The following is a 16,386-nucleotide window of genomic DNA, read 5'->3' as shown; positions in this document are numbered from 1 at the left end:
ATACTGACGCAGATAGGGGGTCCCTCGGGTGGCTGGGCCCTAAGCCAAGGAGGGATTTGTGAGTCATAGCCAACACTTTGAATCACACCCAGAAGTAAACCGGCAACCAGTGCAGCTACCTGCACCGCTGCATTCTGGACCAGCTGACACAAAGCCAGTGTGATGCAGTGGCTAAATGTTGAGCTGACACCAGGGAGACCCAGGTTCTAGTCCACCTTCTGGCTGGAATCTCTCTGAGGTTCCAGCCCAACCTACTTCACAGGACTGAAAATAGAAGAGAATGCTATCTACACACACCACCTTGGCCTCCTGAATAAAAAGGCAGAATATATCGAATGAATGAATGAAAGAATGAATGAATGAATAAATAAACAAACAAACAAACAAATAAATAAATAAATAAATGTTAGGTATACTTTGGCTATCATCAAAAGTTCAGATTCAGGGACACACCCATACTGCATGCCTGGGTCTTCAGGAAGAGAGAAAGCCCTCAAGCTCATGCTGAACACCTCTTCCCTGACACAGACTGCCCAGGAGGTCTGTATCTTGGCTCAGTTGTTTTGTCCTATTGCCAGCCTTCCCAGGTAAACCAGACAGGACATATGACCAGATGAGCTACTTCTCCTTGATTGATAGGCTACGTCAACACAATCTTGGAAGTCTGAAAGTACGATTCTCCCACCGTCTCTTTTTACTGCCTGATCAGTCAGGGCGGGTCTTTCTAAGCTTCTTTCTCTGCCCATTACTCAGTTGCAGGCTCCTCCCCCTTTTATCTGATGGTTCCCTCGGTAGCATCTCTTCTCTCCATCTTCCAAGGCCTTTCTCACATTCCATTACACCTACTGATCCAATATTACTAGCATCGAGGGTTCTGCAGATCCTTGTTTTGAAAGGCAAAATGGTATTTTGAAGGACACAAAAGGATGAAGCATTCCTGAGCTTTGAATACGAAGAGCTACACAGACATTTCAAATGTGAAGGACTTGTGAAACAAAAATGAAAAGAGAGGTCCAATATCATCAGCTTTTGAGGCAGGTGAGAAAGCCATCTTGAACATCTCCAGGTAACTGATGGAAGCTGGTAGAAGTTCCTTATTCGTTTTCTTCAACAGGAATCCGTTTAATGCATTTTGCTATATTTTTATTCTCCATGAAATATTAGCCTTTTGTACCCTTGTGCATCATTGCTACTGCTTATTTATTTATTTCTTTGAGAAAAATGAACAGCTAAAACATTTGATTCAAAACTTTTTTGATGTCTTGAATTTGCTGGCTGAGGAATTCTGGGAGTTGAAGTCCACACATCTTAAAGTTGCCATGGTTGGAAAACACTGCTCTAGTGGATCCTGCACTGAGCAGAAGTGTGAGTTAGATGCTCTCCAAAGTTCCTCCCAACTTGATGAGTATGAGTCTATATGCCATAAATCTCATTACTATTTACGTACAATGAAACTATAAAATCAGATCAACCTAGAACTGAATTTAGCTTGAACATACGCTGGATTCTCAAGTGCCAAGGTCACCTTTGGGAAAGGTTCAAAACTAGAGCTTTGAAAACTGTTAAACACCACTTCCCTGATCAGAAAACTGCTTCCACTGAAAGACCAGTGCTGGTTTCCAGATGCTTACCATGCATACTTTAAGATGTCGTTTGACCTCAGAGCCCTAAATGGTTTCTGATTTGGGGATCCTAACTCCCATTTCAAAATGACATGGCCCTTAAAATCTGGAGGAGATACCCCACTCTCCAGAGATTGCTCCTCTGGCATGGGGGACAGAGTTTTCTCCTGACTCACTCTGAGATTGTGGAATAAAGTCCCTTGGATATAAGATTTGGCCCCACTCTCTTTTTCTTTAGACCACCAGCCAAAATGCATCTCTTCTTCCAGGTTTTCCACAGTTAATAGTCTTCTCCATATGTTTTCATTTTTCTTAATTTGTTCTACTTCACATCCTATTCTTTATCAGCTATTATATTTTAATATGAACTTATCTAATGTTGCACTTTTAAACCATGAACCTACAGTCAGTCATCATTTAACATTCAAATGTCTTTGAACATTGTGATACAGTTCTCCATTCAAAAACAGTAGCAAAAATTTATATATTCCGGGAAAGTGGACACAAAAATATGCAACACACCTAAAAAATGTGCAGAGCTTCAATTGCACCATCATGACCACTCTTGACTTTTTTTTTTTTTTAACTATACCTTGCAGGCACCCCTGAACTCTAGCCAGTACGGAACCATGTAGAAAATGACAATTCTCTGTAAATCTATAAAAACAAAGGTCAGTGATAGAAGATACAGTGAAAAGCAGCTAATCTCCCTGGCTTGTTTGAAGCCACACGGATTTGTTCATTATCTTGAATAAAAATCTAAGATAGAGATCCAGGGATCCGTGTTTGCAATGATGGCTAGATTCCAGCGCTTTGAAATAACTTGCCTTGTGTCCTGTTAGGGTAAGCCCTATCACATCCTATCTTGGTCTGCCAAGGATAGCTTGTTGCCTTTGGAGTCAAACACATACCAGAATGCTTTAACTCAGGCGCAGTGCCTCCAAGTCTCAACGGCTTTAAACAACAGAGCCACAGATGGACAGATGACATTTTTAGACAGACAGATGCTTGAATATTGACAAGCACAACACTACAGAAGGAAGGGGACACAGACCACGCTTGCTGAAATCATCAAGAAGAAGATCCTCAGGCACTTGAAGGCTGCCCATAGAAAGCAATGAAGGAATTCATGACTTTAACAGAGTCGTAACTCTGAATATGTTCTCCATCTATGCAGATGGAAGGCAGAGGAAACGGAGAACGTCCCGCCTTGGATACTTCATTTGAACATGAGAAGTTCCATCTCTAGAGAATAACAATTCTAGTTATCTTCTATATCTGCAAATATCATCAATGTTTTGCAAGATCTAGAAACTCAATATTGCTTTAGTAGATAAATAACAAATATAAATATTTATTTTACTGTAGAAATTGATGACCTCTGCTGATGAGGGACAAACAGCTACCTTGTACCCGAAGAACGCTTCCAAGCAGATAAGCCCTCGGCATTCTGGATTTCCTCTTACTAATGCATAAATCTTTTGTGACAATCATAGGATTAATCTGAGATGGTCAAAATCCATATATAAACACAGGACCCAGACAGTTGGGGTGAACCTTCCTTAAGCCTCCCAGACAGTTGAAACAGTATAAAGACACATGTGGTCCCTTTAGGAATCTTATGGTCTAGTTGTCCAATCCAGGCCATCTGATTTGCATAATAAACTAATTATGCACCTCAAATCCATTAATTGTTGAATGTTTATTAGTTATTATGGTTGAAATGTTTATTAGTTCCATCTGCTCCTGGCAAGTACTGCAAATGGAGTGTTTAGTTCTCTTAAAACAGCATCTGTGACAAAGCCAGTGATCTAACCTAATGCTAAATTCGACTGCTGGAATAACCTTACTCACTCATTCTACACATTTGTTTCAGGCACATTTGCTGGGAGGTCAACAGTAGGAACATTGATGCATTTTTTTATGACAGAGCACCCTCTAACGTCCAACAGTCAAAACAGAGCAACATCCTTCATGCCTTTTTACCAGCCAGCGCAGAAAACCTAACCTGTAAAAATGTGATTTGTATTATTTTGGGAAGGATCTACATAAAACTGTTCCTAAACAATGTTTTAGGGCATAGGAATCTTCCAATCTGTAGTGCTGAATCCTAGAATTAGTGTAATTTGGTCCCCATTTCAAGGTATAGAACAGAGTTTCTCAGTCTTGGCAACTTTAAGATGTGTGGACTTCAACTCCCAGAATTCCCCAGCCAGCCATACTGGCTGGGGAATTCTGGGAGTTGAAGTCCACACATCTTAAAGTTGCCAAGGCTGAGAAACACTGGTATAGAAAGTTTCCTCTCTGCTACGTAAATGATCCTCCCAAATGCCAAAATAAAAATCAAAGACTGTTACCTCACATAAGTTGGATAAAGACATGTTCCAGCTGGTCAAAGAAGTAAAATTCTAAACACCTTAATATGCAAGCTGTAGAACTGGCCATAGGGTAGAAAATTCTAATTTACAGTAGGATAAGCTACTCTTGCAGCCCTGAGGATCATGAGCGGAACACACACGTACACATATAAAATTGTACTACATAAAAGAGAGCCTGGCTTTGATAACACAACTGTGTCTGCCACCTTGACTCCTCTGACTCTCCTTGCAGGTGTCCCTAAAAGAGCACTATCAACAGTTCATTAATCAGATTGTAAATATTGCTAATTATGCTCATGCCATTGAGGTTCTATCAAACATTCATCAGATGTCCTTACCTTATTTTATAATGAATTGTAGCTGAATGACCAAGTGCAAGATAGATCAGGAGAATGAACTGGAGGAAACTTTTGACTAATTTTGAAGCAGCCATTTTGGAAACCACTAGCTTAAGCCAGACGTTAGTACAAATGAAAAAGGGAGAGATTACAATTCTCTGAGTTTAGTTCATTGTTATCCCACGTTTCCAGTCTATTATTCTTTGACCAAATTATATTGTGTATAAACTTACACTAAAACTCTGAGTTTCAAATTTAATCTAGAACATAATATAAATGCATGCAGAACTACAGAAAACGGGCCCAAATAAAATTGTTGCATGAGTTTCTGTTTGGGTTGTGGCGGGTTCCTGCTATTCCCTCCTTTACTGCCCTCCAGGTTCCACCATGCCCACTTGACTTTTTCTGAAAAAAATATTAACACCTCCCATAAAACCTGGGAAGTTGGGCCATGGCATTTATTTATTGGAATGTTTCTGGGTGCCACAAAAGGGATTTTTGCTGAAAGCAACCTGGTAATTTTTGATGCGGTTGCTGAGACTGGCTATTTATGGAGTTGAGGTTGATTCAGAGACTTTATCTTTATGCCCAACATGGCAGCTATTTAGTGAGTAGGCAAGCGGGTCCTCCTTCTTGTGCAAGCAATGTTGTGAGTGCAGCTACGACATGCTCCCCAAATTCCAAATATACTCCACTTGCAAAGGTTGCCTACCCAAGACAGAATCCATCCACTGGCTACTGATAAGCAACATAGACCCCCAAAGGCTTGCCATCCAGCTCTGCATTCAGACAAATACCAAGAGTATGATTAAAAAATCCTAAGAAGGAAAGGTAACAACTGGACTTACTGTGAGACATCTGTTACAGCAGGCAGAAGGGCCTCTTCAGCAGGAATGTCCACGTCCTCAGTGAAACTGCTGGCTCTTGACATCCCACCACTGTTGCCTTCCAAATGCTTCTTGACTAAATTAAGAAGGGAAAGATGAAACACCTTAGAAAGGGAACATACATTAACCCCCCATTCATACTTTGACACTTGCATTCTTATGTCCACAGCCAGTGAGGCCAAATTCCTCAACATCCTCTTTCTTTTTTCACTATCTCACAGTCCCCAGTGACCATTGGAAGGCATTTGTTTTAAAATCAGCTAGACAGATGGGAGAAGGATTTCCTTTTAGGAGTGCCAATGAAATAGAGCTTATCAACTGAAGCTTTCAGAACTGAAAGGTATTTGTGAGCGTGGCAGAGACCCTGCTGGACATAGACGGGAGAGCCAACGAGCCTGGCCCTGAAAGCCAACTCTGGACTCTCCAAAGGTGCAGAGAACCCGCTGAAGCTTCTTCTCCCCGTCTCTTGAGCATCCAGGGACAGGGGTTGAAAGCAAAAGCAGGCTCTTAGAGCCTTATTAGTCCAAATGAAGTGCCATTATAAAAGGCTAAGCCAAGGAGGTCAGCTGATCTGGCAGCAGCACTTTGAGGTTTGTTCTCCACCTCTCACACCAACAGTCTTGGTAAGTCTCAGCAGCAGTCATGGAAGCCACTCCTTCCTGGTGTAGTCTCTGGACCCTCAGCATAGAAGGTGGGGGAGTTGGTCTGCACAGGCCTGATCAGGGTAATCCAGCAGGTGCTTTCTCTGCAGACTTCTCTTGATTGTCCTCTGGCATCTGCCATCTCCCTCAACCTTCTTCTCTAATAACCCCCCACACATTCTCTATTAGAGCAGCCTTTATGTTCAACAGGCACTGAGTCTGTAGATTCTCATATTCTGCTGCTGGGCTTTGCTCAAAAGGAGGCTGGTGTTTTCTCTTCACCACAGTTGGAAAGTTCTCTACCACATTACATTAAATCGTGTGTTCCTGTGTGTTCCAAGCCCCCAAAAAATCAAGAATGGTTCCATGAAATCTCTCATAAGGCATCTTTCTGGTAATAGCCAAAAAGACATCCATTATGAGGGAACTGCTGAAATATAACTGCTTAAAGTGTCTCCCTTGCATATTTCTACTTGATCGTATACACTTAAGAATATTTTGACTATAACTCTCATCTAATTAACTCATATAACCCTCATCAAGCTAACCCTTGATGTTAGCAAAAAGGCCAGAAGTCTATATTTGCAAAAGTTAAAAACAAAAAGGGGAAAAAGAGAGATCTAGAAAATGTGGTGGTATCCAGAATTTACCTATTTTTTACCTTTGCAAATATAAATTCCAGCAATATTTCATGGGAATAAACCACCATGGAACTTATATAAAGGAACTGTGTTACTTTGCCGTATCTTCAAAGGAAAGAAAACCAGATATGAAAATAATTAGAAATCATACATTAAAGTTGTATCAGGGTCAGTTGCTATTTCTGCTGCTTTAAAGTTTCCCTGTTGGGCTGATTACAGAACAGTGGATATATTTCAGTTTCAGAACACATGAGACGTTTTGGGGGGCCCTAATAACCTCTTGCAGAAGGGGGTGGTGCATACATCTTCAAACAAGGTGACATTTAATGTTTGTTTATTGGTTTGTTTAGTCAGTTTATATAGCCACCCAACTGACATGCAACTCAGGGTGACACACACAGATAAAAACATTATTTAATACCCAGAAAAACATTAAGCCATATTGCACCAAAGGCAGCTGCTTCAATCGGAAAATAGTCAGAAACAATCAGGATGGCACAAAAGCTCCTGTGCCAGTGCCTGGGGGAAATTGCAGGTCTTGATGATCTTCCAAACAGCAGGTAGGGTCAGGGCCATCCAAATCTCGGGGGGAAAGCTGTTCCAGAGGACAGGTGCAGTGAAAGAGAAGGCAATTTTCTAGGTGACACCAGAGGACACGGCTCGAGGGATGGGACCCAAGCCTTGCAGGGCTTTAAAGGTGATAACCCACACCTTGAATTGGACCCAGAAGCAAACTGGCACCCAATGCAGCTCCCGCAGCAAAGGTGTTACATGGGCCATCCTTGGGGCACCTAATATCATCCGTGCGGCTGCATATTGAACCAGCTGTAGCTTCCAGATACTCTTCAAGGGTAGCCCCAAGTAGAGCCCATTGCAATAGTCCAACCGAATATGTACGTATATATCCCTGGGATAAAACATCCAGATCTATAGATAACAGGTAAAAGAATATTTTATTTTACTTCAGAAGTTTTTTTTTAAAAATGTGGTTTTATCTATGGTGTAGGAAAGATAAACATTAACAAAGTTTCTAAACTTCTAATCTCCTGGTTGAAGAAGCAACTGCACAAAACCTAGCTAATTTCCTGAATACTTCAGGGACCGTGTTAGCCAAAAGAAACTGATTTTTCCCCTCATCAGATCAGCCATCACAGTGTATCAGCAGAGGGGCTAAACTGCACCCCTCACCTGACTATCCCTCAAGAATCCAAGAGGACACCCGACACCTTTAGAGAATACCTTGGTGGCTCTACGTTTGTTACAGGAGCAGATGGTCTAAAGCAGAGTTTCTCAACCTTGGCAACTTTAAGATGGGTGGACTTCAACTCCCAGAATTCCCCAGCCAGACTTGCTGGCTGGGGAATTCTGGGAGTTGAAGTCCACCCATCTTAAAGTCGCCAAGGTTGAGAAACTCTGCTCTTAAGGCTGAAGCAGGCAAGGCAGGGTCATTATGTCAATACTGCTTGAATAGAAGACCTTTAAGAGGCAAGCATGGTTAATCAATTTATTCCCTAGGGGCAATACTTTTATTGATTTATTGACTTGGGAATTTATGAACAGCTTCAGCTGAGGCAACCCTAAGTGGCTGACAAAAGCAACAATCGCATTCAAAGCAGAAATATCAGTAAAATGCAAAAATAAATGATTAAACAGTATAATTACCATCAAAAGAACTACAATTGGTACAACATTCCTGGCCACTGGGAGAACTATAGTACTCCTGATGTTTTACAAGCTCACAGAAAACTATGACAGTGGGGGTGGGGGGTGGGGGGAATCTGTTCCAGAATCCCCCAGAAAGAATTGCCACGTCTTTGTGAGCATGGCTCTTGAATTAGGAGGGGCAATAGATGCCTCTGTTCGATTATACAGCAACTGACAAATACTTTCTCACAGGGGAGAGGTGTGGATTTATTCTCCAAAGCTCCCGAGAGTAGGGTAGATAGGATCCAATGGGTGGAAGCTTTACAAAGGCAGATCCAACCTTGAAATAAGGAAAAAATTCCTGACTGTGAGAGTTACATCCAGGAGACTTTCAAGCAAAGTTGGACAGCCCTTGGTCCGGGGCGGCTTGAGGATTCCTGCCCTGGGTGGGGGGCTGGACCAAAAGATCTCCAAGATCCCTTTCAACCCTAGGATTCTATGATTCCATGACCTGCAAATCACATTAGTTTAAAAAAGTATCAAGTGCCATTGATGGGTTAGACTGTTATAACCAGGGGTCCTCAACTTTGGAAACTTTAAGACAGGTGGACTTCAACTCCCAGAATTCCCCAGCTAGCCTTGTTGAAGTTGAAACCCACCCATCTTAAAGTTGCCAAGGTTGAGGAACGCTGGTTATAACGATATCTCATTTCTCTGGCATCTTCTAAGCGCTCTGCCACGTAGCTCCTATTACACCTGCATAGCTCAGTAAACACTTCCTTTTGAACAAGGGTGGACCATCTGGGATCCTCAGCCCTTCTGTCATGAGAATGGTTTTCTCCCAATTTTCACTAGGAAATCAATGAAATAAGGGCATTAAGGCCCCCAGTGGAATTGATCTCAGCTGAACTTCTTGCTTAAAAAGATGTGGTACTGAATTTGGGCTCTTCTGGGCTGTGGGGTTCTGGAAGTGGTACAGCCGGTTAGCCCTTCGCACACTTATCTAAGTGGATGTCAGGATCAACGGGGCCAGAATAAGACATCCTCGTTTTGGAAGAGAAGAGAACCTGCTCAGCCATTTTCTTTCTGGGCTTTTATTTCAGCTGCTTTTTGCTTTTGGACTGAGCATCTGTTCCAATGAGTCAGCAGGCAGCCTCAAAGGAGACTAGAAAGAAAGCAATAGGAAGGATTCTTAACTAACTCTGCTTCCAGTAAGACCCTGAACAAGGTTGTGTTAGGTTTCTAACCATGGAGATAGCTCCTGAGGCTGAGCCAGGGGCGTCTGCTGGGGAATAGGGGTTCAAAAACATCAAGATGGCAGCCACAGTCATGCGATTGAGGACCCGCCCCTTTTTTATGTGTGTCTGAGCTGTAGGCATCCTGGTGTGTCTCAGTTGTGGGTAGTGGAACAAACACTAGACGTAATGGTTAGCTGTGTTATAAGCTTTGTCAAATAAGCTGTGTGGACAGTTAGGGGCAGCACTAATGGAATTTAATAACAGGGGACAGTTATTCAGCTGGCAAAAATGCTTCATATACCCAGGTTGTGGCCTGGCACATAGTGGCACCGACAAATATGCACCTCCCTGTCAGAGGGCAGCTGTTCTACCAGGAGCAATAACAAGTAGAAGACCATGTTTGGAAGAGTTGTAATGACATACAATGGCTGGGATGAAACATGTTCCTTCAATAACGTATCAATAGCTGGAAGGCAACGGAAGACCATAATGCAGTGTTGTCCAAACTTGGCCACTTTAAGATGAGTGGACTTCAATTCTCAGAATTCCCCAGCCAGCCATGCTGGCTGGGGAATTCTGGGAGTTGAAGTCCACTCATCTTAAAGTGGCCACGTTTGGACAACACTGCCATAACGCTTTGTTTTTAATGGCGGGAAAAAATTACCCAACAGCTCTCCGTCCCCAGTAGACATTGGATGTCCAAGGACACAAAAACCTTCAAAAGAACCAATAGCCCTGATGGCTGCCATTAGGGGATTGTACCGAAAAGAGAAGAATCGTGGGATTCTGCTGAATATGCAGAAAATGCCCCCCTTCTACAGACTGGAGTCCTTTTCCAGAAAACAGTCACAGTGACATACTCATTTTGGAGTTTGTATGTTAGTTGAAAGTGTTTTTCTTCTGGACCTACATTGTTTGTTTTATTTTGCACGCCATTTTCAATGTTGCACAGCATGTAGAGTTGGCGGAGTTGGGTGGCTCTCTGAATTAGATAAATAAAATATAGTGATAAATTTCAGAACAGTTTTTCACTTTTCTTTTGCTCTGTCATACCAATACTTCAGGATCAGGGCACATCATCCAGTAAGGAATTTTCCCTAACTCCACACTAGGCTGTTAAGTTTCCATCTGGATATAATTTCACAAAAGCTGGCTCCCTGCTGAAATCCCAGAGGGAATCTGAGTTTTATCTGAGCTGGAAATAAGGGCTATTCCACTAACTGTACAGCAACAGTGTAAGCAATTCCACAGGACTCAAATTCATGTTACTTTTCAAAACCCTGTTTTTAAATTTATCAATGAAACCATTGGAATATTTCAATACTGTTTCTTACACTTGAAGGCCACTAAACTTCATAAGTACGTTGACTCGCTCATGGTTTTCTGAATTTAAAAAAACAACTTATGCAAAGAAAACGAAATACCTTTGGGTAGACTACAAGCTCACGTGAACTGTGACATGCTTGTGATTCACTTGGGAAAATAGTTTGGAGCATGCAAGCGTGTAAGTGCCACACCCAGGGGTGTCCACAGAGCATGGTCAAAATAGTCAAAATGATGGGCATGGTGATGTGATTGAAGCTCTCCCTGTTTTTTACAGATATGTGCATCGCACACAGATGTCAGGATATTTCTGGCAGCACAAGTCTCCAATTCATTAAAGCAGTTGGGTCTGTTTTCTAGATCCAGGAAGTACTAAGCCAAAAAGAGATGGTCACACATTACCTCCAGGTTCCTCAAGGTAGAAATTCAACTCTTTCTTCTCTTCTTGATCATCGATGTGGTCGTAAGTAATGTGAGGAATGGATAACGCTGGGTCTCCTGGATTTATAGATGTGGAACCATTATCACGCCCAGGTTTTCCTTTCCTCTTATATCTTTTACTCTGAAACAAAGCAGAAAACTCAAATATTGTGGTGCAATCTGAGCCTCCAAGTTCAGGACAAAATTACACTGGTTACAGAATTTTGAGAATGTTATATTGGTCAAAAGCCGATACCCAAATCTGTGCCAATTTAGAGCTCTCTAAACTCTTCTTCACATGCCTTACAATTATTCACATTCCTGGTATTCAAATAAAGCTCATAGGTAGCAACTAGCATTTGCTAACTTTTTTCTTGCCTTTTCTGAAACTGGAACATTTTATTTTATAATGTTAAATGCCAGGAGCAATTTTTAGAAAAAGTGTAACTGGAATAAGTAATCCAAAAAAAATTGCATTTGCATAATCGCAACGTGGGTTAAATAAAGCATAAATAGAGTTTGGGAGCAATACAGGAGAAAGCCCTGTTAACAGAAAGCTATTAAACTGAACCCACAAAAGCAACTGCCAATCAATGAAGATTATTTCAGTCTTGTAATGTGATCTTGTTATGATACATCAATTACATTATGTCACTTCTGCACATTCTTCAGAGTTAGGCCACTTAGAACACGGCAGAAATCTTGACAGGGAACTGCGGCCAAATCAAATTCACTCAGGAAAGGTATCGTTATACAAAAAGGATGCTCCCACCAGCATGATATCTAGAAGAAAACAAGATCAGGGAGACTTCCAAACTACAAACTTCATCATTCAGCGGGATCACAGCCCATTCAACAACAGATTGAATCCCAAATCTTGAGCCAGGATTTTTGTGACCAGCAGAAACTTTATTTGCCTGGATTTAATCTTAGCCTGCCTTCTCATGATTGAACTTCAGATAATATTTATTGAATGCTTCCTTACAATGTGATGATTAAAAAAGGGTTCAGCTGAAGCATCATCACTCTGTATGTCGCATCTCACCCCAAGGATATCATTGGTGAAAATCTGATCATATTCTGCTCCAAAAAACAAAGTTGTAAGGACTCTTAAAAACAAATCAGGCTTCCGAAGAACTTTTTTTTTTTAAAGGTCCTGATTTCTACAACATTTTTTTCTTATAAATTTTTCTTATGCAAATGTTGAGAAACAAAGATCTTTCAGTAACATCCCTGGGATTTAGAAGCAAAGCCACAGTACAAGTAGAAACGTTTGCAATGACACCGACCTCACCTGCCTGGGTATTGGAGTCCCATTAAAGTAGGTCGGAATCCAAGATACATTCATTGGAAGATGCTGCTCTCAGTTTGAAGACAGAGAAGAATCAAGGGATGTATTTAGGATGTGTTGGACCCAGTTGTATTTGTACAGAAAAGGAACGAGTAAATCACTCTATTGTTGGAAATCCAATGAGAAAATTCAGACGCTTGTTTCTGGCACTTCTTAAAACTGTCTTCTTCTGGGAAGAAGTCATTATATATATTAAACTGACTTGGAGACTGGTTTTAACTTTTTCAAATGGCCATACTCTTTTGAATAACTCACCTATTTCGTAGACATTGACAATAGAAATGGATTCTCTGTGTGCCCTTCATGTTGCAAAGATGTTGGAAAGATAAATTTTTGACCCCCATTACTCACTGGGTTGAAAACCTGGTGTTTTTTGTGAAGTATGAATGAGTTGCTTTATGGACATAGGTTATGGATGGACAATGAGAGGGAAATTCAGTCTTTTTTTTTTAAAATGTTCTGTAAAACTTTATGTAAAACATAGATGAGAAGCCTATCTCTCTCTCTTGTCTGTCTGTCTGTCTGTCTGTCTGTCTGTCTGTCTATCTATCTATCTGTCTACCTACCTACCTACCTACCTACCTATCTATCTATCATCTCTCATCTCTCTCTATCTATTCATATCTATCATCTATCTCTATCTATCTATCTATCTATCTATCTATCTATCTATCTATCTATCTATCTATCTATCATCTCTCTCTCTATCTATTCATATCTCTCTATCATCTATCTCTATCATCTCTCTTTCTCTCTCTCTATTCATATCTATCTCTATCATCTCTCTCTCGCTCTATTCATATCTATCTATCTATCTATCTATCTATCTATCTATCTATCTGTCTGTCTGTCTGTCTGTCTGTCTGTCTATCTATCTATCTATCTATCTATCTATCTATCTATCTATCTATCTATCTATCTATCTATCTTATCTGTCTATATCTGTCTACCTATCCAAATACTTTGCCTTTTTTCATGTCTGATTCATTATGTCAGTGTTGTCCAAACTTGGCCACTTTAAGATGAGTGGACTTCAACTCCCAGAATTCCCCAGCCAGCCATGCTGGCTGGGGAATTCTGGGAGTTGAAGTCCACTCATCTTAAAGTGGCTAAGTTTGGACAACACTGCATTATGTGAATAAATGTACCACTTGGCCTGCTCCTGCAGTAGAGTTGCGAGGATCGAACTCTGGGGTTTCTCACCTGAGGAAAAACGGTTCATAAAGGTAGGTAACTAGTAAAGCTCCTTCTGACCTGTTTTCGGAGGTTTGGGCTGGACGGTGCTGCTGTTTTCTTCGGGTTCTGAGCTGACATAACGTAGATTTTCCAGGTGGCCAGACAGCCATGAGGTTTCTCCGCCGCGTAACTCCTCCACAAAGTCTGCAGGGAGTAAAAGCAGGCCTTGCTATTTCACAACTGGCTCAAGGCGAGCGGTTTCATTTGCATTTATTTATTTTGCTTTTCCAACATGGGGGTGCAACACTTTCACGGGAATCCCCTTCTCTCCCCCCTCCCACACGGGTCCCAGAGGGACATGACATTTCTCTCTTTGTCACGATGGTTCAACTTATTTCTCTTCTTTTATGATTCAGTATTTACCTGGATTAGAGATGCCGCTGCAGGAATCTGCCTGTTGAAATGTTTCTGGCGCTGCTTCTGTTGTACTTTAAGGGCAAATCCTGATCCAAGAATCCCCTGAAAACCAAAAGAAGCCATTCTTTTTTTTAATCCTTTAATTGCTGACATGGTCTTCTGCGGTTCCTTTATTATGATTATTGGTTACGTTTTACTTGGTTTACTCAAGTGTTTTAAAATGTGTTTTTCCACGTTGCCTTGAGCTGTTTTGTACTTAGGCAGCTTGTAAATAGAATCCATAAACAAAGAAACGGATCCTTATTTGTTTGAAGTACATAAAGAGGGGCAAGGCTTCGTCTGAACGTTTGTGGGTGCCACCTTGACTTGTTGACACGCATCCCCCCGCCAGCACCCCTGGTTTCAAGCACCCTGCAAAGGCGGATGCTTTATGCCAGTGTTGTCCAAACTTGGCCACTTTAAGATGAGTGGACTTCTACTCCCAGAATTCCCCAGCCAGCCATGCTGGCTGGGGAATTCTGGGAGTTGAAGTCCACTCATCTTAAAGTGGCCAAGTTTGGACAACACTGCTTTATGCAGACAAAGAGTCTTCAGACTCAGAAAGCGTTGCCCGGTGGCATCGTATTTCCACTCACCGCAGGCAGAGCAAAGAACGAGATTGCAAACACGGAGAAACAAGAGGCGATTGTCTTGCCGATCCAGGTCTGTGGCACTTTGTCCCCATAGCCAATCGTTGTCACTGTCACCTTTGCAGTAGAGAAGAAAGGGTGTAATTTGCCTGGAATACACAGGCTGACAGACAGACAGACAGACAGACAGACAGACAGACACACATTAACCTGGACCCCAAGTGTTTTGGATGTTATCTAAGTTCAGGGGGAGACACCAAATAAATGCAGATTATTAGTGGCTGAACTGCTCTGTAACTGCTAATGGTTGTTACCTACAAAGACAAGTAACTCATCTGAAAAAATGCCAGCTCTTCCCTTCAGATAATCACCTTTTTACCTCTTCTTTGGGGAGAAGATTGAGGAAAAAGACAAACAGAGGGAAGAGTTGAAACAGGAGCAGCAGAAACTGATGTTTATCCTAAGCAAACATCAACATTTGAATGGTTGCTTTAATCATCCTATAATTCTTTGCCATTAGTAGGGCAGAAAATATAACCAGGAGGGACATCTTTATATATTGCATTCTTGCGTATTTTAATATTTATTTATTTGCCTTGTTTTAACCACTTTTATTCTCTTTTATTGGTTTGTGAACAACCGGGTGAGGATTTATGTCAGGAAATGTGGAGCCTAAATGGGTCCAATAAATAGTGATATCAACCCAAATTGGCCATCAATTAATGGTAATTTATATTTCCCAGATTGACCCAGGAGGGGTGATTAAAAAGAAGGAGATCCAAGATTTGTCTCCTGCCCACATCCTTTCTCCAATGCAGGCACAAAAATGCTCTCAAGAAACTTACACAGTTTATACTTACCCTGCCCAGAGCTTCTGAACATGGAAATTCTCTTTAGTTATAATTAATAATAGCAGTGATAGATCTTCTTTCCATGTTAATTTCATTAGACTGAATCATCCTTATGTAGTGAAAGCTTATTTTTGATTGCTAAGTTTTCAGATCTAACTTCTGAACTAAATGATTTTGGAAACACTGTTCTTCATCCCTGCCTGACCCTACAGGGTGTTTAATACGGGTTCCTCTAGTGCAGTTTTCTCAACCTCAGCAACTTTAAGCTGTGTGGACTTCAACTCCCAGAATTCCCCAGCCAGCATGCTGGCTGGGGAATTCTGGGAGTTGAAATCCACACAGCTTAAAGTTGCTGAGGTTGAGAAACACTGCTCTAATGTTTGCTTTTCAATTTTAAAATGATCGAATTCTTGCTTCTGACGATTTCCAGTTAGGGAAAACAATTTTGCAGGACAATATATTAGTGATGTGTAGCTATTCAGGTCCAAGGCAGGAAAGATGCCAGCTGCCTGGTTCCAGGAAAAGCCCCATCTAAGCTAAGGAGGTGCCAGCAAGATGCTATAAAGTCATTGTATTCTGTCTCTGTAATCCTCCCTCTTTAATCAAATGCACACTTTCCAGGGATTACACCTTCCTATTATATCCAAGGAGCAAGACTTACCACACCCCACCAGAGAGCATCAGCGTAGCTGGAAAACCCAGTTTGTCCCTCCTCGTCCACTGCATCTTTCTCAGCAAGGTAGACAAAATACGATGAGAAGATTAGCCCCAAGAATCCAATGTACAAGGTAGTTATGAGTTCCTAAGAAGAACAACACTGAGTTATTTAC

The 16,386-nt window shown here is 41.4% G+C and overlaps 1 protein-coding gene across 1 annotated transcript in view; it reads right to left on the bottom strand.

The window, feature by feature from the left end:
• LOC103051455 (potassium voltage-gated channel subfamily KQT member 1-like) overlaps nt 1-16,386 on the bottom strand; it is a 207,609-nt gene that overhangs the window by 175,371 nt on the left and 15,852 nt on the right. The window contains exons 6-11 of the mRNA XM_088146177.1: nt 16,218-16,358; nt 14,712-14,822; nt 14,083-14,178; nt 13,738-13,863; nt 11,115-11,274; nt 5,187-5,301 (exon numbers count right to left, since the gene is read on the bottom strand). Coding sequence (XP_088002303.1) covers nt 5,187-5,301; nt 11,115-11,274; nt 13,738-13,863; nt 14,083-14,178; nt 14,712-14,822; nt 16,218-16,358 — 749 coding nt within the window. The remainder of the gene's footprint in view (nt 1-5,186; nt 5,302-11,114; nt 11,275-13,737; nt 13,864-14,082; nt 14,179-14,711; nt 14,823-16,217; nt 16,359-16,386) is intronic.

Source organism: Python bivittatus, unplaced genomic scaffold (assembly GCF_059951505.1).
Source record: "Python bivittatus isolate LINGU-HERP-01145 unplaced genomic scaffold, Pbiv_v1 ctg000010_np1212, whole genome shotgun sequence".
NCBI lineage: Eukaryota > Metazoa > Chordata > Lepidosauria > Squamata > Pythonidae > Python > Python bivittatus.
This window is presented reverse-complemented; position numbering and strand designations above follow the sequence as displayed.